The sequence below is a fragment of the Ischnura elegans genome, chromosome 1 (genome assembly GCF_921293095.1).
Source record: "Ischnura elegans chromosome 1, ioIscEleg1.1, whole genome shotgun sequence".
Classification (NCBI taxonomy): Eukaryota; Metazoa; Arthropoda; class Insecta; order Odonata; family Coenagrionidae; genus Ischnura; species Ischnura elegans.
This window is the reverse complement of record NC_060246.1, coordinates 168,104,754-168,132,684: the sequence shown is the minus strand read 5'-3', so window position 1 is coordinate 168,132,684 and position 27,931 is coordinate 168,104,754. Positions and strand designations below refer to the sequence as shown.

Here is a 27,931-nt window from a genome sequence, read left to right as displayed (position 1 = left end):
TCGTATCGATTGATTTCGCGTTAAAGCTTTGAATACCTCTCAAATATGTATATTATTTGAACGCACACAGTAATGCCCGTTTTGAACGTTATTATTATGGACATACTCAATTAACTTCGATATAATTTGATCCGGTTACACTCTCACGATGGCAGCAGTTGAATTAATCTCCTTTACGACTTTTTACGTTCCTCTATGACCCAATTGCATTAAAAATATCAGATGCATTTAAAAAATACAGTTGCATTCACTTGGAAACAGTTTTAATGTCCCGTGATATTGAGAATATTATAGAACATCAATCTTTCTGGAAGCTTTCCGTTCGAAAAAAAACAAGGAAATCGATTTTTAATATTGTTCCTCCGTGATTGGACAATGCAACACGATACCCCACAGATTGATGGGAGAACCAATCAAATCACAGCGGCGCCCCCTACCGATCTATATAAAGCCGCGAATTCCGCTGTTTCATCACCATCACACACATCGTCCCCGGAGTACTATCGTACCACATCGGAAAGACATCTCTACGAAGCAGCGAAAACTGTTTTGTTCCAAAAACAGTCCAACGCCCGATATACCGGCCAAACGCCGAGCCATCGACCGCGGACTGCCCTTGGGGTCCCCGCGGATGGAGCCGTCACGGCCCCCGGTCAAACGATCCGAGGGGCCAACATACCACCTGTCAACGCAGCAGATGCCGACATCTAATCGTCCCAAATCACAGCGCACCGTCATCCCCATAATGGCCAACAAGCCCCAAGACGCAGAGGAAGACATCGAAGAGGAAAAAAAACAGGTTGCAGAGATCATGAAGAAGCTGGGTAAGAGACTGTCACCAAAAGCCTTGCAGTCCTTGCGTGCCGACCCAGTAATCAACGAGCTCTACGAGGTTATGTCTCTCGACAAACCGCAGCTGCCAACGGTCCAGGATGTTGCCGAATCGTCCCAACCTGCCTGCCCGGCCCAGCCACCCGTCACCGCCCCGGCCAGCAATCCGCCGCCAACACCGTCAGAGGACCAGGAAAGGGCCAACTCGAGCATCCAGCAGAAACCCACCAAGGATGTTCCTGCCAGCAGTACCACAGAATCGGTGAGTCAATCCTCCTCCTCCAGCCAGTCATTAAATGCGCATGCCAAGTGTAACAGCCTGGACAAATTCCGTGAGGTACCGTCACGCAAAAAGGCCGCAAAATCAGTCGCTAAAGCTCCCACAGTCATTTCAACTAACAATAAATACACTGTCCTTGCAGAATTAGCAAATGAAACTCCAGAGAATTCATCTACAGAAGTTTCCAATCCAGTAAATTCAAATCCAACCACTGAATTACCGAAAAAGGTTAAAATACCGCCAATTTACGTAGCCGATACCTCACAATGGTCAAATTTCTATCCAAAAATTCTGCACTCTTGCTCATCCCCCCCTGTCTCTCATGCAACCAGCATAACGTCTGCAATAATCAAGTGTCATTCCGTAACTGATTTCACTACAGTCAAATCTATATTAAATGAACTCAATGTCGCGTACAGAACTTATCAACTCTCACAAAACCGCCGTAGAGAATTTGCCTTACGTGGGATATTGCCCACAATCACTGATGAAGAAATTCTTTCACAGTTAAAAGCCAAAGGCTTTCCAGTTCTCTCCGTCAAACGTATCATGTCAACTCGTCCCTCTAAAACCCAGAAAGATAATGGTATCAATTCAGTAAAATCTTACCCTACTGGTGTCTGCCATGTAACCACTGATCCTTCTATTGACCTTCAGTCATTTTTTAATGTTCACTATGTTGCCGGTCTAAAAATTTCAATCTCAGATTATAAAAAACCAGCTATTCCCGTCCAATGCTACCGCTGCCAAGGCATTGGCCATACAAAAAATCACTGCAACCTTCCTCCTAAGTGTGTCCGCTGTGGCGAAGACCACTTTTTCTCAGTTTGCAAAAAATCAGATCAAGTTCCGGCTAAATGTGCCCTATGCGGGGGCGATCATCCAGCTAACTATCGCGGATGCATTAAACATAAGGAGGCCAAAGCCGCCATGGTTGCTAGACGTAATGCCGCTCGGGCACCTCCCCCTCCCAATAGATCTTACGCCGCCGCTACAAACTCCCTAAACCAATCAGAATTTCCATCATTAACTGATGCTCCTCAATCACCAAATGAAAATAGTGAATTATCCAGCTGGTTCTCCAACATCTCATCACAACTCGCTTCCCTGAGCACAGTCATTGAAAAAAAAAGCTTTCTCCTAAACCAACTTCTTGCACTCCAAGGCCCGTAATAGTGTAGATGTCCAGGCTGATGGCATTCTTAACACAATTTCTACAGACAAAATAATACACAATACACTGCCTTTCATTCTCTTCTATGAGTCTTTCGTATGTCTTTCTTTATCAATTATGCATTCTGATATTTTTTACGCAAGTACAAACATTGATCCCTACTTTTTGGGAGCACTAATCAAGCCCAATAGAAAAAAAAAAATAAATAATAATAAAAAATATATAAATATTAAGAAAAGGGCCTTCAAAAAAATATAAAAAATTAAAACACAGAAAAAAAAAAAAGTTTCACTAATCACTCATTAGTGCTCAAGCTCTGTATTGTCATTATCTGTTTTTCTGCTTCTCACAAACAACATTTACACTGACAACGATACACATGCGCCATTTTTTCCCACTATTGTCAACTGGCTGGTTGTGGTGAGGTTGACTCACCGGTACAGCTCCTGCAGACGCGCCTTCGGCGCGGCCACTTAGTGCTGTCTGTTTCATCACGTTCCAGACAGGACACCGACGAGTTCTCGCAGAATCAACGGCTGACGACGTGATAGGGACAGGGATTTGGAACGATTGAGAGGTCCGATTGGGTCTAACCCACGGCAGCCGATCATTCGCACCCACTTTCCGAAGGAGTCTCCTCGCCCGGGGAATCAAGACTCGCTGTTCCGGCCCGGAGTGAATGGCTTTCCGATCTGGAGATCGGAAGTCGAGAAGACTTCGGCTGGTACACAAAGACCCCCTCAGTCGCCACCGACCAGTGGTTCGGCCTGGCTGAGGGCCCCGAAAAGCACACACCCCTGACCATTGCACGCGTTTTGCACTCTTGAGGCAGGTCAGGGCTTCGACTTCAGAACACCGTCCCACACAGACAATGGCGTGGCCTGGCTAAACGAGTCCCCGGTTCTCACACGCTGGGGCAGAATTGGGTCGTTCTTCTGCACTCTCTTGCGGGGGAGTGCTCCAATAGGCACACTGGGTTTGGGGGGCAGAGGGGATAGGACGTGACGCAGGTACACAAACTAACGTCTGGAGAAACAAAACACTCGCGGTCTCTTAAAAAAAGTAGCTATCTATGGAATTAGCAAAAACAACGTGTACTTAATGTTCATATATACATGGAAATAATATAAGTTCGTGTTTATGTCGGTTTCCGTCACCTTGAAAGCCATACAGCATGCCATGACTAATTCATTTGTCATGATGCTTTCTTTTCCTTGCTGTAACTAAAAAACTTTTATAAATTATGTTTAGAATGAGAAATATGCTGTCTTCGAAATCGCAAGCTGTTTATTTTTATTGATGGTCTCCCGAAAAGAACTGTAGCAAACATTTAAAAAATGACTCTTCTATTTCTGCTCCTTAACACGTTTTATTAATGTGGGGGAAAAAGTTTCTATTTGAGGGTCGGCCTTGTTATTTTGAATGTCTATTTTTAGGTTAATTAATATTGTAATGTATTTAACTTTGCACCCGTGCGCGTGACTGCGTACAAAGTCACTTGTTCCTTCAGTGCTTTTTAATTAATATTTTCGATAATCTTCACGGAATGACCAGGTTGGCTTTCAATTCAACTGTAAATACCAGTTATAGAATACTATCAAGTCACGGTAGTTAAAGTATTTGTTTATAAAGCGTCCACGAATACCTGTTGTAGAAGGTATTTAAATAGACTCTCTATCATTTAACACGTAGGGCCAAGAGAAGTAAATTTCGTTTATGGAACTTATCAATAATGCTAAAAAATCTTCCTTAAAATTTGATGGGTACCGCCACTTAAGATTTAGCCCAAATATCGGTTTGTTCACCCGTTCGATATGAACGGTGTTAAAAAATTCCGTGCATAAATGCCGCTGGTTTTAAGATTGAATGCGTAACTTTATTTATCACTCGAATAAAGCGAGTATATATATATGTGGATAAATATTGAGTTCATACCAAATTAATACCACTAACGAGCGAAGAGCGTTAATTGCATTGAAGTATGAACTGTATATTAAACTTGGCAAAAGTATTCCTTTGTAAATACAAGCTCGCTATGTAAGTAAGAACGGCTGCTCACCCCTAAAATGTGCAAGAAAAGTTAAGTTGCATAATCTGAATTATTAAGGAATCCTGCGCGTGGGCGTGGATGCGGCTTAAGTTGTAATGATAGTTTTTATTGTCTCTTTTCACTTATGTTATGTGTGGTTTACGCTTCAGGTGCATTATAAGGTTGATAATCGTAGCGGAGTTCCTTCCTTTTCCAATTTTTATGCAGTTAACAACATAAGAAGCAGAAAAGCCTTCAGTCTTAGACTAATGTAGACGAAGACGGAATTATCACTATTCCTCGAGATTGGAACAAATTATGTCGGGATGGTCTTTATTTGGGGAAGAATTACTTTCACCATCAAGGTGCGTTTTAAAATACACAAAGAAAGGAAGTATAAGAGACTCTTGTGCGAACAGTGGTGAAATTTGGGAAAACTAGTGTGTCATCCATCAGAGAAAAATGTTATGAATTCAGTTTTACCACAACTACGTACCGCGAAGAAATCAATATACACCCAATGTTATTTATAACTTTAATATGTCGTTGATCTCATACTTAAGTGCTCATATGCATTAAAACGCGTTTTAAATTGAGAAAACTACTAGTTTTACCTTGGACTTAAGGCTGTTTTCCCAATTTCCAAGGGATAGAAGGCAATTTATAAAATTCGTCGAGAGATGCGTACAATAATCCTCTTCTTTAACTATCACGGTACCAAAAAACACGTTATCACTCCACTCACACAATATGACTCCACGCAAACACCATTGAAAACACTTTCAACACTTTGATGATTTACTGACTCAAAGATACGAAATTGAGAATAATACTATTATTTTCTGAATTACTCTTTGTAGAACAATACATTTTCTCACTGTGCGCAGCAAATAATTCCCGTGTATTAAATGCGCAAATTACTGGAATCACTTGTTAACGATGATTGGAAGTAGGCAATTACTTGGCATGGCGGAAATAAAACACAATTCACACAGAATAGAACTCAACAGTCTCCTCGCATGACCGTCGAGCAACTGAGCGAACTTCAGCTCCTCAGCGGTGATTCAAAATTTTTTACCGGCCATCGGCTCTGAATTGTGCGACGCCGAGGAGAAAACATAAGACCTTTTTCGGTTAGCCATGGCGTCACTCAACAGTTTCTCCGACTTTATCAAAATGAAACGGACGCGGGGTCGATCGGGATAGCGACACAGGAGTCAAACTACAGGCTCAAATGCCCTGGCGGATAGAATGCACTGAGGAAAGTGATGTCCACGCACAGGTTGGGTAGTCGGAGTGTTTTCTTGCGGGCTCCGCAGCGAGGATTTCCTCTCTTATTTGGACTCACCGTGAACACGGAATGTGTATGTGTCTCCGTAGCTGAGTAGGTTTACTTCACGCTCAATTGTTGCACTGAAGTATTGGTGGAGATTCGAAATTGAGCAATTGGACTTTTTATGTTTGGAAAGATTAATTAATAACATCAACATATTAGAGACTATTGACTGAAGAAAAAAATTAACTCCGAATCTTTTAGCGACTAATTTTTTTGAATTAATGACTCAATCGGCGTTAACACATTTATTTCTAAGCAGGTTTATTCCAAGTTTGGAAATAACCAGGGGAAGTGGCATAGGTTGTATTTTATCCTTTTGACTGTCAAATCTCAGTCGATGAAATGGTTCATATCCGTTTGGTCACAAATTTATAATCATTTGTTGTGGTCCGATCGGGGCGGTCTGGTTAGGATGGTTTGTCGGCAAATCTCCGAGGCTCCCGTTGTTATAGGGCCCCCACAACGCTCGCGTCTATTACTAACATTAAGTGTTTATGGAAGGCGTTATAAAAACACTCAGATTAAATGAACTAATGTATTTTTAACAATTAGAAAATTCTAAGCTTTGATTATGTGCTTTATTTACACCATAATATTAATATAGAGTTTGTAAAAATGAGTTACATAAAGGTTTTTGATGATTAAAGAGAACTTTATGCTTTTTGAAATGGTAATTCGAAAGTTATTTTGGAGGTTTTTTTTGGATTTAGTTGCGGTTTTAAGGAACAAATATACCAAATAGATTATATTACCATCATGCCTAATTACATTTTTAAGTGGTAAAATTCATTTTTCTTAGTATTTGTTTACGAATTTATTACCTTTTCTTAACTTTTATTTAAATTTTAAGAGCCAGAATAGCGTCAACATCCATTTCAGGGCACGAGATTTCCAGAATTTTCCGGGGAAGGTCGCCCGCATCCCCCAATAAGGAGGGCCCTGTCTTGAGCCCCAGCCGAGGTCACACAATCACTCCATCAAACGATAGTACATGATTCTTGGATGACAACCTTTTCACACATTTCAATTGGTGAGGGTGAGGCTAGAGTTTCGGGGAATGAGTTTGCTGGATTTGTGAGATAAGGAAAGGGGAAGGGTTTTTTTTCGCTGCATAGGATTTCGTAGATTCACTGGGAATGAGGGAAGTGATTCATAATGACGCATGTTGGCGACGGGAGGGAGGTATAGTAGGGTGGAGGAGGGGTGAGTGAAATGGGAACATATGACAGCTCCACAATTTAAAATGAACGGGATAAATTAAAATTTCGAACGGTTGGGAAAAATCAAGTTTCATATAACGTATAATGTCGAAATATGAATACAGCTCTTTTTGAGGTACAATAAAAAATAGCGTGCAAATTAGAACACAGTATATTTATCGTTCTAAACAACATTTATATAAGTTATTAGTTACAGAAAGGTAAGGAAAGTATCCATCACAAGTGAATTAGGCTTGGCATGCTGTATAGCTTTAAGGGTGATGGAAACCGACATAAACACGAGCTTCAAATATTTCCACGTCTGCATGAACATTAAGTGCACGTTGTTTTTGTTAATTCTATATAAAGCTATGGCTTTTACGAGACCACAAGCGTTTCGTTCTTCCTGTCGTTAGTGTACCTGCGTCACGTCCTATCCCCTCTGCCCCCCAAACCCAGTGTGCCTATTGGAGCACTCCCCCGCAAGAGAGTGCAGAAGGACGACCCAATTCTGCCCCAGCGTGTGAGAACCGGGGACTCGTTTAGCCAGGCCACGCCATTGTCTGTGTGGGACGGTGTTCTGAAGTCGAAGCCCTGACCTGCCTTAAGAGTGCAAAAGGCGTGCAATGGTCAGGGGTGTGTGCTTTTCGGGGCCCTCAGCCAGGCCGAACCACTGGTCGGTGGCGACTGAGGGGGTCTTTGTGTACCAGCCGAAGTCTTCTCGACTTCCGATCTCCAGATCGGAAAGCCATTCACTCCGGGCCGGAACAGCGAGTCTTGATTCCCCGGGCGAGGAGACTCCTTCGGAAAGTGGGTGCGAATGATCGGCTGCCGTGGGTTAGACCCAATCGGACCTCTCAATCGTTCCAAATCCCTGTCCCTATCACGTCGTCAGCCGTTGATTCTGCGAGAACTCGTCGGTGTCCTGTCTGGAACGTGATGAAACAGCGGAATTCGCGGCTTTATATAGATCGGTAGGGGGCGCCGCTGTGATTTGATTGGTTCTCCCATCAATCTGTGGGGTATCGTGTTGCATTGTCCAATCACGGAGGAACAATATTAAAAATCGATTTCCTTGTTTTTTTTTTCGAACGGAAAGCTTCCAGAAAGATTGATGTTCTAGAATGTTCTCATTGTTACAGGAAATGATAATTGTTTCCAAGTGAATGCCATTGTTTTTTTGATAAGTATTTATATTTTAGTGCATTCGTTGCGCATGTATTCATTCTTCCAGGCTATTTACAAAATGTATTACTTGGGAGAGGAGGTGTTTTATTTTTTCTATTTAGGATTGCCTACATATCTTGAAGAAAAGCGTAGAAGAAATCCTTTAACAGTTTCCCGGGAGAGACAAGGTGGTATTTAAAATTATATATCGTATACTCCTTTAGTCAAGTTCATTTCGAATTTTAATGGTCACGGAAGAGATTAAATCAATTAGTGTGCATTTTTAGTCGAGGAGAAGAGCGAATTACAAATAGTTTTTCCTTTAAAATTAAACACTCATTTTCTCTTTAGCAAAACATATAATTTGTGTTGCATGATGTTAATGTATATACTTGAATTGCTATAGGAGCAACAAACCAAAACATCTTCACAACCGAGAGCAAAACGAATTCTAGGGAGAAGTATGTAAATCTTGAGTCATAGTGCGTAGATAATTAGCCGTTACGTTTATATATAATCTTTCCGGTCTTCCCAATAAACTGTTTTCAATTGCCTATTCTCCGCTGTTTCTCATTTGTTAATTATTGGTCTTTTTTTTGCGGGCAGGCAGTCCTTTTTTCCTGTCTTAGCAAATTGTTTATCACGTGTTTTAACTATGATGTTTACAAGTCACTGGAGTTCTTCATACTTCGCCTTCTTCACACGCAGTCTCCCAGAATCTCTTAACCTTTATGGTTAGAAGTTCTATTAGCATTTTCAGCTTCGAGTTTTCGTGGATGGTGGTGATGCCTTCGAATCGTGTTTTGCTCAGAATGCAGAGTTGGCTGCCATTCTTTACGGCTTGTAATTTTTGTACGGGGGTTAGCACTGCTGATGACCACGCAGGAGACGCCTAGTCGCTTCATACAGGATGCAATCGCGGTACAGACGCAGTGTCGTTGAATGTTTTTCAATTCTCATTTATAGACTATTCATTTAGTGATAATTTTGATAGAATGGCTACACACACACATTTCGGATTTCAGCAAAATGAGTTTTCATGAGAAATACAACAAGCGAGGTATATCAAGATGGCTTCCGCTAGCTACACGTTACAATACCAACGCCCCTAATCGCGTCTATAGTTATAATACCATTTCCCACTTCGCGCACGGCACCATCATGATTTACGCAACATTTAATTCATAATATTTTCTTCTTCGTTCTAATACTTTTTAGAAAATGTGGGAAATATGTTGGTGATACATCATTCACTTTCTTCATAATGACTTATGCCTGCTCAATTGGTGATAACGAGGTCAGCATCCAATGCCGTTCAATTTCTACGCGTGTCCCTGATGGAAAGGATGGCTCTTCATGACATTCATATTTTCGGATGAAGGATAGTTGAAATGAAGTATGCGATGCCATTTCCTGTTTTCGTTTATGATTCTAGCATGTGATTTGCAAGAAGAAAGCTACATGATTGAATTTCCCTCTTGCACAAGTCTCATTCCGTTGATGGGCATAATCTGAGCGGCTCGTAAAATAAGCTAATGAGTGGATTAAGTTCTTTTAAATATCATCGTAGTAGAATATAGCCATTTGACTGCAGTGAACGTAAATGGGTTGAGTGGGTTTTCTTCGCTACGGAGTATTTAGTAGATTCACTGGGAATGAGGGAAGTGATTCATGATGACGACGGGAGGGAGGTACAGTTATGTGGAGGAGGGGTGAGTGAAATGGGAACATATGACAGCTCCGCAATTTAAAATGAACGGGATAAATTACAATTTCGAACGGTTGGAAGAAATCAAGTTTCATTTAATGAATAATGTCGAAATAATTAACGAAAAGCTCATTGGCGTCTGAAAGCGAAAAGTTTAGCAACTACTTGAAGACGTCCGCCGACCATAATTTTTCCCTCTTAATGCTCTCACATACATTCTGCTCTCATACCAATTTGACTAGAAAGAGAGTTAGTTTGCCAATAAATGAGTCCGTGTAGCTACGTTCAACACACGATGTAAGTCTATTCTCCGTAGAAGTATAAGGAATACACTCAAAAAAGAAAGCCTTTCAGCGTATCTCCTTAGTGCCCAGCGATTGTGTAGTAAGAGTCATTCGTAGCAATATTAATATTTTTACTTTTTGGTGACTATTTTCCATCACTATTTTATCACTAATATCCAGATATATATGTGAATGTGGCCACATCGCATCCACACGCTTGCCGTGTCGACGTGCTCTCCGCCGCCGCCGCACAGTGGGGCCAAACCCCACTTTAAGTGGACAAAAGTCCAAAAATGAAAGTTTGAAATGGGTTTTTTTAAATATTAGGTTGGGTAGTAGGATGTTTGAAATGCACAACGGTGTATTTCACAGGTTGGTAAGTGTGCACCTGCACGTAGAAATGAGTGTCAAAGTTAGCGAAAAGCGAAGCACTGGTCTCGTTGACGCAGACACCAGAATGGACGGTCGATTTTAAACTATAATTACAGTACACTGGTCCTTTTGATTTTATTTTTTTAACTTTCAATAAATTGGAATGAGTATAGTAAATATAAATTTGCTTTTCTTATTTATATTTTGGAGAAAATAGCCGTCGAGAAATTAATTATCATGAATGGATCGTCGTTCATTTTTCACGATGAAAAGTTTTATTTAATTAGAGAAAACTTATATAATCGGACGGAAACGTAACGTGATTTTTAGATATATTGGTCATTGAAGAATGAGCTAAATAATGTAACAGAAATCAACTGCCATCGAGTTGCAAAAGGCGTTTTACGATAAAAGAATAGCTATGCATGACAAGCCGAAAGGGAATCCATCCGGCCGCTATGGCCGCATAGCAACGGGTAAACTATAATATAAACAGTGTCCATTAAGATATAATTCTTTTGTAATGAATAAAATTTGCATGCATTATATATTTTGTATACTTATAGATACAAGTGGCGAAGTTTTCTACGCAAGGGCTGAGATTTTTGAAATGTAGAGAGGCCATTCCCGAGGCTCAAACCCTGTCGTGCATGAAGTGCTCGAAAAGGTTATTTCCGTTCAATTGAGGTGTACTTATTCGATTCCGGAATGCCAATTTAGTACTTTTTAACTCTCTACGCGCAATGCACCATATATTATTTTATTTTTGAAAGTTAAAACTACCTACTCAATGCAGTATTTTATTTCTTTGTGTATTGTAAAATGGTGCATGCAAACTTAAGAGCAAATCTTTATTTTTCTATTAAGCATGAAGGTTTTTGCAAAGATATTGCTAAAATAATTTAGCTAATTATTTTAGCAATATCTTTGCAATATATCAATCATCAAATAAAAATATATGCTTTATAAATCAATTTTTTTCGACTAATAGAATTATTGACGTGAAAGTTTTATTTTTATTAATTCAAATTTTTGTGTCTTATCTTTTTTATAACTAATCAAGTTACTTTTAAAATTCTAAATAAAATTAAAAATATCAAAAACTCGAAAATATTGAAAACTTAACGCTGGATTAAAGCGGTCTCTAAAACATATATGTGAATATTTTAGGGTTGTTAGTAAAAGACTTGGAATTTTGTCCGTCTAAAGTGGGGTTTGGCTCCACTGTACGCCGGCCAGAACCGGAGTCGATCGCACGTTCGAAAAAACGATTTATAATTCGTGGTGCAAGTTGGTGCAAGATTTTACTTTAGATCCAGCATGTAGAAGCTTCAAAAAACGACTTGGTATAAGTCACTTTGTGGAAGTCGTTGGCAGTATCTACTTTTTCTCTACGTTTAAGTAAAAAAATGGACTGAAAACAGGCTCCACCATTTAGCTATATATCTATGGTTAATGATGAAAAAATATCTTTGAAAGCTCTCCAAATGAAAGAAAATGTAGTGTTAATGGGGGAATTGCATTAATTTTTTTTTTAATTTCAGAGGCGGACAGAATATTATTTTCTGAATTCAACAAAGAAAATCGCATGTAAATCTGAGTTTTCCTTCGATAGATATTCAACGATATATATAACGAATTTTAAATCACGCCAAAAACTCCCTCACCCTCCAAGTTCTGCCGACGAAGCCTCGATGACGTCATAGGTGCCTAAACATCACACGAAGCAATTTTTGTGATTATTTGTAATAGTTGCCAGCAGTTGCTAGCAGAGCTTCATTTGTGAGACGAATTGATTATTTTCTATTTCAAGCAAAATATCCGACGATAGAGGCTCGGAAGCCCTCATATTTTGTATTATTTACGATATTACTATGTGAGTAAGGACATAAAATATAAAACTGGAGCAGTTAAACAAAAAATTTTATAATACCTAAATAACATCCTTGTTGGAGTCTGAGCCACTGCCGTTGGAATGCGTGAATTGGAAGTTGATGTTGTCGACGGCATATAATTCATTTAAGTATGTAATTATTTGATTTTTACTAATGTCTGCTATGGTTTTATAAACAATAACTTCATCCATTTATTCGTAGGTACCGGAGAATTCGTCGTATAGGACTGCCTGTGCTTGTATCATGAGGTGAATTCCAGTCAATGCAACTTTTGCTCGCTGATTGGAGACATCTAGGAACATTATTTGTGCCAAATAGTGCTATTTTCAGCGTGACATCTCCCGTTAAGCTACTGCTAATAATCACAGTGCCAGTGTTTGTGATGCACAAAGTTTGACAAGGTCGAAAAATATCGGCCAAGAGTTATCAGTGTTCCATCGTGATTGAATTGTTAAAAGTGCTATTAGGCTATCGATAAATGTCTAACAGCAGTGTAAAAATTTTCAGTGGCGTGTTCTTGTTCACCGTAGATATGACATTTCACGATCAAGCTATCAAGATCAAAACTGAGTGTGAGGTTTGTTATTCTATTATATCAACGAATAGTAGTCATAAAAGTCACCTGTGTGGGTTAATTTAAGGCTTTAAATCAGTGGATATAGTTGTTTTCATCATAACTAGCTCTGTTATTGTAAGTTGTACGTGATGAATATAAGGATAGTGGTGACTTCCAGTTTTTGATAATTGTATTTGCCTATTTATCACTATATTTTTATGGTATGTGCTAATATATTGTTAATGGATTTACCTATATTATTGGAATAGGTTGTGGCTTGTGTGTGTGTGTTGGCAGCGAAAAAGATTCGCGATTTCACATGTGGATTGCGTGCAGACTGTTTTGTTGTGAATTCGTATCGTAGGACGGATAGGACTACGCTAATACGGCGTTGCCGAATTCCACAGTACAGCTCGTAAGCTTACGATCATTATCCTCCAGTACTACAAGTTTCTTTTATATCTCGATTTGCCGACGACGTATAGCAATAATTTGTCATAACAAATTCCATGAGGATCGTGGTATCAATTTTTGGTGTCCTAAAAAAAAGACTGTTGTCCTAACACCCCCTGCCACACGCTTTTTAGGCGGTTTGCGGGGTATTATGTAGATGTAGATGAATTTCAGGTGTACTATTCGAACGAGCGGCAACGTTATCATTCATTTTTCTGATAACTAAAACATACGAAGTGAAACGCTTGTATTTCATCATCCCGATGTTGCATTATTAATATCCCAAGTAATAATCGAGTCACAATAGCAATAGGAAAACTTGCCCAAGAATAACAGAACCAAATAAATTGACGATGAGCGGCTAAATACTCCCTCAAAACAAATTTTACAGCATGCGCTAAGCGTATTTTCCAACTCCCTACGGTTGATTTATGAAAATTTTATCCTCAGAAATTATGTTATTAGACTGTACCATTTTTCTTTCCAAAAAAGTAGTGAAAATTTAGGGTTTTGTCAAGATTTTTTTGATATCCGCCCACGGTGCGATCGTCAGTCTTTCGTGATTGGTGTATTGGTGCCGATATGGAACTACATATAGAGCTCTACGCTCAACGCACTCCAAACGCCTCTTCTACACTCCAAGCGGCGCGCCGCGGCGTCTACTTCGGCGATTGGAACTGTAAACACCTAATATGGAACAGCAATACGACAAACAAACATGGAAACACACTACATTCCTATATTAAAAACAAAGACTTCCAAGTTCTGGCTCCACTCTCACCTACTCACTATGCCCCTAAATTCTGTGACGTCATCGACTTTGGCCTTGCCCACAACTTACCAATTTCCTTCACTCCATCAGTAATCTATTCCTTTACTTCAGATCACCTCCCTTTAAAATTTTCCCTTCCCCTACACAACCAGCCTCCTTCCTCCTCAATCATGAAAGTCACAGACTGGGATAAATTCACTGTTCACCTTAACGAGTCCCTCTCCAAAATCGATCCCATCACAGACTCTACTCCCGCAACCATAGACAACCAGGTGGAAAGAATCACCTCCGCCTTAGCCTCAGCCAAAGAATTGGCCTCCCGTTCCTTCACTCCCCGAAAAAAGGATCACACCAAATTCCCCCAATTCCTTGTCGATATGATCAAGCGCCGTAACGTTGCCCGAAGGCTGTGGCAAAGACAACGAGCACCCCAATATAAAATCACTTACAACCGCCTCTCAAATGACATCAAAAAGGAAATTACTAATATCAACCGCCGAAACTGGGAAAATCATATCAAAAAATTAACCTTTGACAACCCAGCACCCTTGGACACAAAATCCATATGGAAGACAATAAGATCTCTTAAAAAGACTGATAAAAAATTTCTTTCACCCTATATCTCTGAATTCAACCCTAATCTTCGATCCCTCTAAAAAAGTAGAAATTCAGGCTGACCATCTCCAAAAAACAATGTCCCTTGATAAATCCCTCTCTCCAGTTGAAGAGGCGGTCAATGAATATGTAGACAACCTCCCCTCCCACTCCATTGCCAACGTCACTCTTTCCACTCCTTCCGCAGTCCTTGCCATACTAAACTCTCTTGCTGTTAAAAAAGCTCCCGGCCTTGATAACATCAGCAATACTCAACTCCGATTTGCCGGCCGATGCCCAAAGTTTCCTATTCTTCTATCCAATCTATTCAATCTTTGCTTCACACTCCCATACTTCCCATCTCCCTGGAAAAAAGCCAAAGTTATCCTTCTTCCCAAACCCGGAAAAGACCCCAAAGTCCCAGGTAACTCCCGACCAATCTCCCTCCTCTCAAATCTGTCCAAAATATTCGAAATCCTTGTCCTTCACCGCCTGGAATCCTTCTGCACAAAAAACAAAATTATTAGGCCTGAACAACATGGCTTTCGCAGAAGAACCTCCGCCATACACCAAATCCTTCGGCTCGTTGAAAAGATCAGCCATAGCTTCAACCGCCGCCTTTCAACAGACGCGGTATTCGTAGACGTTGCGCGAGCCTTTGACAAGGTCTGGCACAGAGGCCTTTTATTCAAACTCCATCAACTCAACTTTCCACTCCCCGACATATTATTCTTAAAAGAATATCTATTACAAAGACAGTTCCTAGTCGCCGAAGCTAAGACCCATTCCTCTCTACGCCCTATGGAAGCTGGCGTTCCCCAAGGATCCATTCTCAGTCCGCTTTTATTCACACTCTTCGTTAACGACATGCCACACACACCAAACACATCACTACACATGTACGCCGACGACACCGCTATAGCAGCGACGTCTCGGCGCGGAGACACAAACATAAATAAACTTAACACACACCTGAAACTCATAAATAAATGGACACACACTTGGAAAATACAAATAAACGCTGCTAAAAGCACACATATACACTTCTCACAAAGACGCAAATTCGCTCCACAGACATCGCCATTCATAAACAAGAACCGAATACCAAGAGCCCCCACCCACAAATTCCTAGGTGTCTTGCTAGACGGAAAACTCTACCTACAACGCCCATTTAAAATACTGTACTGGAAAGGCATTAACTGCTCGGCAGGTAGTTGCCTCACTATGCTCAAAATCCTCACCTCTCACCCACAATCACAGAGTAAGACTATACACCTCAATCATCCGACCCGTCCTCCTGTACGGCTGTGAGATATTTGCACTATCAAAAAGCATTCGAAAAAAGCTGGAAATCTTCCAGAACAAAACCCTCCGCCTCCTCCTTCACCAATCCCGCCTAGTCAGAACATCAGAAATCCGATCCAGACACAAACTTCCCACAATCAACGCGTACGTCCTTAAACTAGCCAATAACTTTAAGTCCAGACTCGGGGCAACCCAAAATACACTACTCACAAACATCTGGGATTATGACCCAACAATCCCTACTACATACAAACTGCCTCAATTAATTACTCGTCTATGAGTCTTTCCTATGTCTTTCTTTCTTGTAGAATAGTCATTTAATGCAATGTAAAATAATAAAAGGTATTTATAATGTTATGTGTATAAAAAAAAGACGATGATGAAATTGAAAAGAAAAGAATGCAAAAAAAATAAAAATAAAAATCATAAAAGGAAAGAAAAAAAAAATCAGTTAATTCAAAGAAATGAATAACCAATTAAAAAAAAAGAGAAAATAAAAGCAAAAAAAATCAATAATAAATAAACCAAAAGAAAAAGAACTAAAAAATATATTTAAAAAAAATAAAAATATGCAAAAAAAAAATAAATAAATAAACTCATTATAAAAAGAGAGTAAAGTAACTCCATCCCCATCATCCAAATTTAAAGGCAAATAGCCCCAATGACCAAGGTAAAGAAAACCTGTTAATTAAAAGTTTAATTATGTATCAATGTATTCATTTAATTTCAATATGTAAATGTAAAATTCTATATTAGTCATAAGCTTCTGTTCACACAAACAAAACACTACCCCCACAACATAGACAATTGCGCAAAAATATTGATATCTCCTGTAATCTGGCTGGTTAGGGTGAAGGAATTCACCGGGACAGCGAGACAGCGCCTTCGGCGCGTTATTTAATGAATGTCGTAACGCACTCCAAAACTTTGGTCGACGCTTTAGCCTGCGCCTTGGCATTTCAAGCAACAACCGAAACTCGAAAAGCGCACGCCCTTGTCCGAAGCGAAGAGGAGTGAATCCCTCAAAATTAGGATCGAAAATATCGTCTCGAAAATCTTTCGTAACTAACGCCATCCTACAGAAAGGGATATTCGCGGTTGGGATTGGGGAGGGGTTGGACAAAATGCCCGCTGCAGTCGCAGCCAGAATGACACGATGCGGCGGGGAAACCGGCCGAGAGAGGGAAGGCCATGCAGGAAGTTGTCTCTCTCGTACGACGGGTGGGCAGTAGCTTCTCCATCAATCAACTCTCGCTCGCGAATATCGCGGAGAGATAAGGTGACGCTTTGCAAGAGCATAATCAGACCAAGACTGCTGTACATGTGTGAGGTATTTGGCAATACTTTCCTACGGAAGAGAAAACGCCTCGAACAGTACCAAAATAAAACCTTGCGCTACACCACAAACCAATATTGACTAGTACCTGCCAATCAAAGAAATCAGACACGCACACAGAGCACCAACAATTATCGGGTTCATTAAGTAGCAAGCTGTGTGACCCAAGGACTTCCTTCCATGTGACACACTTACAAAAGACCTCTGGAATTATTCAGTTCATATGAAACGATTCAAAAGTTACACAAGAACAAGTTACTCACTCACCCAAGAAATAAAACCTTGCACTGAAAGAGTGCACTGTTAAACTCGCTAAAAACGAGTTCTTTCCTATCTTTTTTTGCTCAAAGTTAATTTTAAGTTTTGTAGTAAAAAGGTTATTTTATGTCATCACAAAACCAACTTGAACTGAGCTACCAGCTCAAACAACCAGTCGTGTCTTTTATTGTGCGAAAAATCCACAGAGGAAAAATCATTCGCCTTGAATACGAATCGAGGGATACGAACCTGGATTTCCGGCCGAGTGCTTTAGCCAGTTAAGCCACCGAGGCGTCATTCTCCCATATGGAAATTGGTGGCCTTTACCGGACAAGGTGGAATGGACTGCTGAGCATATTATGCGAACAGCAGTCCAGGTCGAGCGCACGGCGGCGCCACAGCCGGAGAGCAACTTCGAGCACGAAGAGGTGAAGAGACGGAGGCGAATGATTTTTCCTCTGTGGATTTTTCGCACAATTTGTGCATTGCGGGTGACTCCGTAAAAGTTATCTCCGTGGCTAGTCCCGGTATACTTAAAAAAGTGTCTTTTATTGTCTATTAAAAAAAAGAGTTCATTACAAATGGATTTTTAAAAAGGATGAAAAAAGAGAAGAAAAAATCATAAAAAAATAAAATCAGAAAAGAGGCAATTGCCCACAAAAAAAAACCTACAAAATATATGTATATTTATAAGTATAAATTTTGAAGTAAGCTGATAATTTGACCAAATGTTCTCTACTGCAGTGGACCGCTATTTGTCCACTTGCCGGTGTCATGCAAAGCCCGTTAGTTATTAAGTTTTACAATTAGTTTGAACTGCTTGAGGGAATTCTTCTGAGTGATTTTAATTTTATTCTTCTTAACTTTAGGGTGCAATGCACACGCTCACTAGCAGCCTTTAATTCAATTTCTCCATCACTCACACTGGAAAAGTCCTTGCACTCTTGAAAAGTCAATTGTCCCCAACGCTATGAACTATGGATTTCATTCTCCAATGCTATTTTCGTGCCATGGGCACTCACTTGCATGATGGAGTTGTGGTATGGATATGCACAGAAGCAGCAACACAAATTCAGGGCCGATCATAAGCGGGGCGAGCAACGGGTCTCTGTGGGACGTGGGTGCTGTGGATGCTGTGCCGTTGGGCGGATACTGCCGCCACGATCCCGAGAAGTAGAGAACTGCTCATTTTGACGAACCGTTCACTTTGAACCTGTTCAGTAAAAAGAACAGTTCAAAATATCTGTTCATGGCGAACAGTCACGTTCATTCAGGTAGAAAATACTGTTTATCAGACGTTTAGAGTAATGAAAGCTTAGTGTGGTATCATAAAGTTTGTGCAGCTTGTCATAGTAATTTCAAGCAAATTCTGTCCCGGGCCTTTTCTTGGTTATCCGTGTGCAGGACAATAGATGCTGTTCACTTGTAGAATAAGCCGAAAAAAAAAGGGTAAAACGATCACCGAAGATTGTTATTCGGAGCTTTTGGGCAGATTCGATATCAATTCAAAGGAAAAACGACCGTATTTGAAGAAGAAAAAAGTTCTGTTTCATCAAGACAATGCATGGGTGCACACGTGCGCAATCAACGTGACAAATTCCATAAATTAGGCTACAAACTGCTTCCTTATCCTGCATATAGTTCAGATTTAGTTGCCGGCGACTACTTTCTGTTTCAAAATATGAGGAAAGAGCTAAAAGATTAGAGATTTGGGTCGAAACAAGAGGTTATTACTGAAACGATCCCTTATTTTGAGTGCCTTGACAAAAGCTCTTATTTAGAAGGAAAAAATACATGGAAAAACGTTAGACTAACTGTATCAAGCTAATAGGAGGACTATGTAGAGAAATAAAACACTTTCTTGGAGAAAAAATATATTACATTAAAAGAGTCACAGATTTATCAAACCACCCTCTTAAAATTAAGGTATCGAGTACAAAGTTCTCGCGAGTGCGGACAATTAGCTGCCTGTAAGTACATGTAACTAGAAATGGCAGCTTAAAGGGATAGTTAGTGACAGTGGACTTAGAGTTAGGAACCGCTTGCACGAGGCATCGTCTGTCGAAATGGATAGAACTACGGACTGGGGGTACAAATTAACCGGTACTCGGTACTGAGATTTTCCAGTACATATCTGCTTCAATCGATATAGTAAATTAATTGTTTAGCCTGCCTCTACCTTGCAGCTGAGCGCTCTTATTGGTAAACGATGGAGCAAAGAGGTTGCCTGGAAACAAATGGGGGTCGCGTGCGAAAGTGCTGCCATCAGCATCAGTGGAGGATAGGCAAACTTGGCCCAAAGGATGAAAGGCAACGGATACCGACCCGCACTGATAAAAGCACTCATCCTAGGACGATACGGAGATAAGCAGGGGTCGAGGGCCTGATGTTTGACCCCCATTTCTCCTTAAACACGAGTTGAGGGTCGACATGCTCCCGAATCGTGATCATACCACCCTCGAGACTTCGTGATTGCAGTTTGATTGTCGTCTACGGGATATTGGATGGGCGGTCGATGGGCATGCAAGAATACCTCGGAAGGGATGAAAAAGCGAGATATCTGGCATTGCCACATACACCTTGAGCACGCAGCGAGCATATAACATACCATGCAGAAAAGCTTAACTCATGAACAGAATAAAATACAAAAAATGCTATCGCACGAATTAGGTTGTGAGCCACTAGAGACTCAGAGAGTGCGCGCTCAGCTTAGGGTGCTCTCAGAGAAAAAAATCTTGTGCACACCTTCCCTATGCTACCGCAGCAAAATTCGCTTGTCAACATAGTGGCAGCAAAACTCGACAAATGGCGTCTACTACCAGGATTCAGCTTAGCGAGCAAAATTTATCTGTTGCCAGTGTAGCCACATTCGCCCGATTGAGCTTAGGCACTATGGGACAGATGTTTGGAAAAAGCAGTTGCTACTTCGACGTTCAGTTGCTGGTTTAGCTAGTGATTTGCATTCGTAACAAATTATATTGTTAAATAGCGATCATGGAAAAATGGTGTCTTTGGAGAAACGGCATCTAACACGGAATTTATTTTCAGTTCTATGGGATTTTCCTGGTTCCTCAAATTTCTTCTAGGATTCTGGTTCCGTTCATCGTGTAATAAGTGCCCCTAAAAATTGGCAAAGCACTATCAAAATACCATTGAATGCCGATCGCCGATGATTGCCGGCTGGCCTCGGTTCTACTCCGGGGAAAACCGGCCGGTGCCCCAGGCCCCGCACGACGATAAGGCACTAAGCTGGGTGGAAAAGGGTAACCTCATCAAGTTTTGCTCAGGACATCCAGGTTACGGCGCTGAATTTATTGATGATTTTTTTATTAAGTGTTGTCACCTGTTACAATTATTGTTTACGACGCAAAATAAACGGAAAGGGACAATATATTGTATAAAAAATAGTGCCGTTATAAAGTTGTACGCTTCGTCGCTCCCGATGTTTCGCTCTATATTCTTATTTATTGTGTTAGCAATGTGTGTGTAATTTGATTTGTGAAGTTACAGCATGTGTTGTCGCTGCAGCTTTTCTTCGTGTGTACTTTTCCTGGACAATTGTATTTGCAATTAGTGTTTATTAGATTTGTGAAGTAACGGTATGTGTCGTTGCTCTCGATTTTATTCGTGAGTACTTTTCCTGGACAAGTGTGTTTGTAAAATGTTCATTTTATTTGTTAAATTGAAAGTGAACGTTACACACCACTTGACGTTAATGAAGAAAACTTTGCGCATTCATTTCTTCTGATGGTAATTGTTGCTTAGTAATCCTTAGCATCACCAGCGCAATTCGTCATTGTGGGTGACAAATACACTCGTACAACTGGCGATCGCATAAGTGTAGTTGGATATGTTGGACATTACCGCAATATAATAAATATGTATTTTATTGTAACGCTCAATGATGCACTATACTATGGGGGAAAAAAGTATCCCGACAAAGTTTATGCCGCCACTATCGCTCCGCGGGATAGTGGGTTTCCTTTCCAGTGGGTTGTTATTCTTTGATCAGTGAAGGAAATTCTATCAAGGCAAACCATTTCCTATCTTCGTCGTCCAAATACGCGACCGACCCGCAACCCAGAGAATGACTCGCGATGAACTCCGTAGAATTGAGGTGCATTCGACGGCATCATGTGCGCACATTGGGAACGCTCCTCTGAATTTTCCTTCGCATATCTCAACGGAACGATAAAAATCACTACGGGCCATAGCAAGCTTTCTCTTAAGGTATACAAGACAGTCAACGAGAAGATTCGATGGGCCACGTATTTGAATGCAGTTGGTTTTGAAGAAGTTTTAGCTTTTCCGGAAGGACTGCCGTGCACATTGCCAAATTGCGTTTTCCTTTCGATCGGGAAGAATATTTTCCTAACTTAATTGAAAATACCTTTTTCGGCAGGCGAAAGAGGGAAAAGTAGTCAGCATGTTGGAGGCAGGCTTAACAGTAGCGGAAACATAGCGAAGGATGAATAAAAATTGAAGAACCGTACACTACTCGGAAAAACGCAACAGGTAGGGTAATGAGGCATTGAAAAATCGGACAAGACTTCCACCTGAAAAGTGACCGATTAGGACCTAGGTGTACACTGTACAACCGGAGATGTTGATGCTGACATATTATAATACATCAAAGTGCTGCTGAGATTTAAAATTTAATAAAAGGAGAGATATTATCCCAAGTGAAGTGTGAATTCATTGGACTATATTTTTTGTCCTTCATTTTTTGCTACATTAATTTAGCTATTTTATTTGACCCTTAAATATTGTCAAAAGTAATTTGATAGCAAAGTGCCAGGCATTGTTTTAATTAAAAAAATTTGTTTTCAAATAAATTGAGAAAAAGTGAGGTATCAAACTGCAGAAAATAAAAGTTTTTTTTTGCCACTGGCTAGGAAAAAATGTCAATTTTGTTTTACGATTTATGTAATTTACCTCGAAAAATTGTGTGTCGTCAATTAAATTTGTAGCATTCATGTTCATATCATTGAGGAAATTTTCAGTCGCAATTGACGCACTAAAACCTTTTAAGTGATAATTGTTTAGGTATCACTGGCCAACATAGATTTTGTTCTAGAGACCTTGTTGAGTGATCTTAGACGTATTTTTTGCGCTGATTCCGAATCTGTGATTAGATTTTTTCTATCGCATCTAGTTTCTTTAGGATAGCCTAATGTTTGTTTTTGCTTTTACGAAAGTAGTAAATTAATTCATTTATGTATCGTGGTGTCATGAGAAAGTGAAAATAAAACTTTACTTACAAAACATGTTGTCTTACGATGTCATGCCTTCCTATTCTGTCAAAATATGTTTAAAATTGTACTATCCTACCGTTTTGTTCAAAGCAATGCTGCTTCAGCTGCCAATTCACATCATCATGTGACCAGCTGTAGGAGCGTGAAGACGCTTGCTTCCTCTGAAGATAGTAGAAGATTGAGAATTTTAATGCTCGCAGGAAATTACAGCTTATTACAATGTAATCGCTGAGAAGTGGTTTAGCTTTATTCAGACCTAGGTACTGCGTGAATCATCCTGATGACTTTTATTATGCATACGGTGAAATTACTTTTAAGGTTCAAAGGTGGAAAATTACTCCCTTTTTCAGGCATAAGCTTTATTTGGATTGCCTGTTGGGTGGCCAAGATAAAGGATGGGCTCCCCATGTGCTGTGTGGCACCAGTGTAGGGCTTCTTACTCGTTGGACTAAGGGAAAACGTCATAAGCAATTTGCCATTCCCATGATTTGGTGGATCCTTTTTCAGACTGTTATTTTTGTTGAAAAAATGAAAGGAATTACACTGAAGTCAAAACACACACTAAAATATCCCGACAACTTTGAATCAGCGATACTAGTGTTACCTCACTCTGAAAATTTACAACAGCCGGAACCAATATGTTAATCTCAGCATAGATTCAGAAAGTAATCAAGAATATGATAATGAAGGATTCGGAGACTCGAAGGACCCAAATTTTGGACCAAGTAAGTCTGCTGGACCTCATTTCATAACGTAAGAGGATTTAAATGATCTACTGCACGATTTAAATTTTATCGAAAAAGGAGGGTAAAATCTTAGGATCACGATTAAAGGGTTAGAAATTGTTGGATCCAAATTCAAAAATTTTGATGTCCCGCTCTCGCCATGACGAATTTGATTTGGTTTCTTCTCCAAAAAACGATTTTCTTTTTGCAATGATGTTCCCTCTGTTATGGATACTTTTAAATTTGATTTAAACGCAGATGATTAGTTTGTTCATTCATTCCTCCTAGATTATTTTAAAGGCATAACCTCTTACATAACGGAAATGAGCTCCCATTAATATTGTTAACTCATGAAACTGAAATGAAAGAATCTTACGAGAAGATGCAGTTACTTTTAGAAAAAAATCACTACCAAAATTATAAATGGAAAATTGTGGCCACTTAAGCAATTATTAGGATTACAGCTTGGCTATACGAAATGTTGTTGCTTCATCTGCGAATGGGATATCAGAGACAGAAAAAATTATTGCTAGAAAAAAATTGTCCGGAACGTAAAGAACTCGTCCCTGGATCCAAAAATGTCCTTTGTCAGCCTTTGGTCGATCCAAAAAATATTCTTTTTCCACCTCTGCATATTAAATAAGGACTTTTTAAAATATTGTTGAAGCCATGGACAATAATGATACTGGTTTTACTAATTTGAAACGAAAAGTCCTTTAATTAAGTGAGCTAAAGATCAAATAAGGAATATGCATTGGGCCACAGATTAGGGATTGAAGGACTCGGAATTTCAACAGTAAGTTAGGTCAACGGAGAAAAGCGCGTGGAACACATTTATCTGAACATGCTTTAGGAAATATCATGGCTGAAAATTATCATGATCTGGTGGCTATATTAATATAATTAAATCTTACCAAAATATGAGCTGCAATATGAATTTTAAAAATTATTTTCTCGACCCAAACCCTGTCTTTTTCCACCAAACCTCAGCGCTGTTAGAGATGAACACAGTGAGCGTTTCAACCAAGATATTTTACAATTGGAAAAATAGCACCAAGGAAATTTCAGCCACATGTTAGCACATTACTGGATTGACATTGAATAGGGACAAGCAAGATGTTACATATACGAGAAATTCCTATGATAGTAATTTTTTCACATTTTTAAAATAAAGATTTATTTGCATAAATATCCTTGAACCCTTGTTTAGTTCGGTTGTCCTAAAGAAAGTAGACTCGATAAAAACATCTGAGCCCAGATTTGGAATCATGACGAAAAGCACCTCTAGGATCACCCAACAAAATCTCTAGGATAGAAAAAAAAGTTTTTTGTTCACCATTGTATTGAGAGTAATTCCTGATGCTCAAAATCTCTCATCGCCATTGCTGCCTTGCAGATTACGTCGAGCGAATATTTATTCCGTAAATTTTCAGAGACGAGAAAATGAGGAAATGGAGATGGGCTTTCAGTATTACGAGTGCCGGAGTAGGTGCGAAGAAGGAACGGAAAGGAGGGTTAGTGGGAGATAGCGGGTAAAAGGAAGGCACAATTCCTAAGGATATCGAATGCGCCAACACTAGAGAGGAGTACGAAATACGTTCGAGCCTCGCTCCGAGGCAGGCAAATTCACCGTCACGACCTTGGTGGCTGAAATAAGACTGTATTTGAATTTCCCTCGTCTCATTCCAAGAATTATATACCGTTAGAAAGGGAATCCATTCTCCTGCGAAGCGATGGTGGCGGCAAAAACTCTGTTGGGATACTTTTTTCCACCATAATACGTGACATTCATTATGAGATGAATATCAGGAGTTATTGTAAACGCGACGGAGGAGCAGCCAGTTCCATCGACCTCTTAGACATTCCTTTAAACTTTTACTCGTCATTTTAGTGACAATATAAATCATTTTAAGTAAGGTTTCAGGTAGTCGAACGTGGTTTTCAATGGCTTGGAACTGCAGCTACTTTTAAACTAGCAGTAACTGAGAACGGATTTAGCTGACTCGGAGACGGCTAAGTTGTTTTGAGTAATTTACACAAATTGTGGATTTTGTTAAATACACGGATTGATTTGTATGTGTGTTGGTCACATTATCAATGGTTCGCATTCATGCGATTTGTGTTCTTCTTTTGTTTGTTGTGATGTTGATGTTGACGTTGTTTATTCGATGTTTGTATTGTTATCTGTGATTGTATTTGTGGAGTCTGAGGAAGTGTATGAATAAAAGAGGACCAGAATAAGTTTCAACAGATTATGAGACTTAAGCGATCGGAAGAAAGAAAGTCAAGGAAGTAAAGCGAAAGAAAGTAAGCGAAGTCGGAAAAAGTGATAAGGTGAAGTGAGCGACGCCGAAGCTGATAAGTAGAAATCGTCGAAATGGCAGAGGACGAAGCGGTACGAAAGTACTTGAAATTAGATAAAACGAATTATTTTTCGTGGTCGCTGACTACTAAAGCAATACTCCGTCAAAGGGGATGTTGGGAAGCCGTCTCCCCAGGGTATTTGCAAGAAGGCGATGCCGATGAGACTGACACCTTCTCATCGGAAGAGGTAAAGAAGAATGATCGGGCATTATCGCTCATACTATTAACTTTAAATTCTAAAACAATAGATTTTGCTGGCGATATTAATGTCGCACAATTTATGTGGCGCAAATTAGAAAAATTGTACACCAAGGCTGGACCCATTAACCAAACTCTATTACTTCGAGAGTTGATTTCCATCAAGAAAGAAGAGGATGAGCTTATGGAAGACTATTTTGCAAAATTTTTTAATTTAAACAGGAGATTGAAGGCATCCAAGGCTAATTTTGACGATAAAATAATAGCAAGATTTATCATCGGTGGTCTTCCGATTGAGAAATATGAAGTACTAATCACCACAATAGACCAGGGAGAAAATATAGATCTAGAAGAAGTTATGGCAAGATTAATGGCCGAAGAGGCAAGAAGGAAGAGCCACAAGTCCTTAAATAAAAATAACGAAGATACCGGTGACGTCACTGCTCTAGCGTCTAGACTAGATATGTAGAAGTATTAACTTTGGAAGCAGGAGAGGCTGGAATAATGATTTGAGGGGAGGCCGGATGAACTATTTTGGAGTAGAAGATGATAAGAATGCCAATTTTAATGAAAGAAGGTTTTGGAATAATGATTTGAGGGGAGGCCGGATGAACTATTTTGGAGTAGAAGATGATGAGAATGCTAATTTTAATGGAAGAAGGTTTGTATGCTTTGCATGCAAAGAGCCAGGGCATATTGCTCGTGAATGCCCATATTTTGAGGAAAGAAAGACATTTCATAAAAAGGGTAGGAAGTACCAATCACCGAAAAGAGTAGCAAGATCTGCAGATATGGAATCATATTCTAGCTCAAGTAATGTAAGTGAGAGTGAATTTGAAGAAGAAAGGCAACAAAAAAGGAAGGGTACAGTAAAGAAAGCATCAATGAAAATCATTACGGCAAAGGCTCTCATAGCATGCATAGACATTTCAATAAAGACTTCGCCTCTGGTGAAGAAACATGAGTTGGAGGAGACTAGTCGACAGCTTAAGGAGAGCGAGTCTAAGGCTGAAGTGTTGAGAAGTGAGCTGCTCAGCAGCTCACTTCTCAACACTTCAGTCTTGCTGAGCAGCTGAATGACCTTCAGGAGGAGCTTAAGCGGTCTGAGGAGGACTTGGCACGTGAGCATGGTGATCGGGAAGTATTGGAGAGGGCATTGGATGTGGAGCGTTGCCGTAGTGAGAAGCTGTTGGTTAGGCTGCAGTCGGAAGTGGAGCGTAGGGAGGAAATGGAGCTACGTGTGGCGGCTGTGCGCCAGGAGAGGGAGCTGGTAGCGAGGCACAAGAGGGAACGTAAGAAGGAGGTGGAAGATGAAGCTAAACAAGGCAGTGAAGCACTCAAGGCAGCGCAAACAGAATTGGACTTGAGACGCACAGAATTAGAGGAGATGTCAAAGAAGGTGCATGAACTTGAGGCCAGGCTAGAAGACCAACAGGCACACCATCCATCTATCTTTGAACTGGAAGCTCGGAAGCTCAGCTCACAGAAAAGAATAAGAGCATCAGAGTTCTTAAGCAGCGGCTGGAGGACCGGAAGAAAACCCCCCAACGTGAACTCAGATACACTGGTGGTCAGTCGTTTGATGGTAGTGGGAACATCTCCGAGGGTGAGTCGCTTGCAGGGGGAAATTCTACATTCCCATTAGCTCCTGTCTTTGAAATCGGTGCGGAAGGTGGAAAAATGGAAAAGTCTTGGTGGAGCAGTTATCTGGAGGAGTAAGAAGCAGACATCTGTGAGTCTGCCTATCATGGAAGCAGAGTACATAGCCCTAAGTGAAGTGTCAAGGGATGTCACCTGGATCTGTAGATTAATTGAAGACCTTGGACTCGAATATCTCTGA

At 40.2% G+C, this 27,931-nt stretch overlaps 1 protein-coding gene across 1 annotated transcript; it reads left to right on the top strand.

Moving 5' to 3' along the window:
- The first annotated feature begins 745 nt into the window (after positions 1 to 745).
- Positions 746 to 27,931, top strand: LOC124172642 (ensconsin-like). The gene is made up of 3 exons (XM_046552124.1): positions 746 to 1,303; positions 27,164 to 27,697; positions 27,764 to 27,931. The coding sequence occupies exons 1-3, from the start codon at positions 746 to 748 to the stop codon at positions 27,929 to 27,931; spliced, it is 1,260 nt and encodes a 419-aa protein (XP_046408080.1).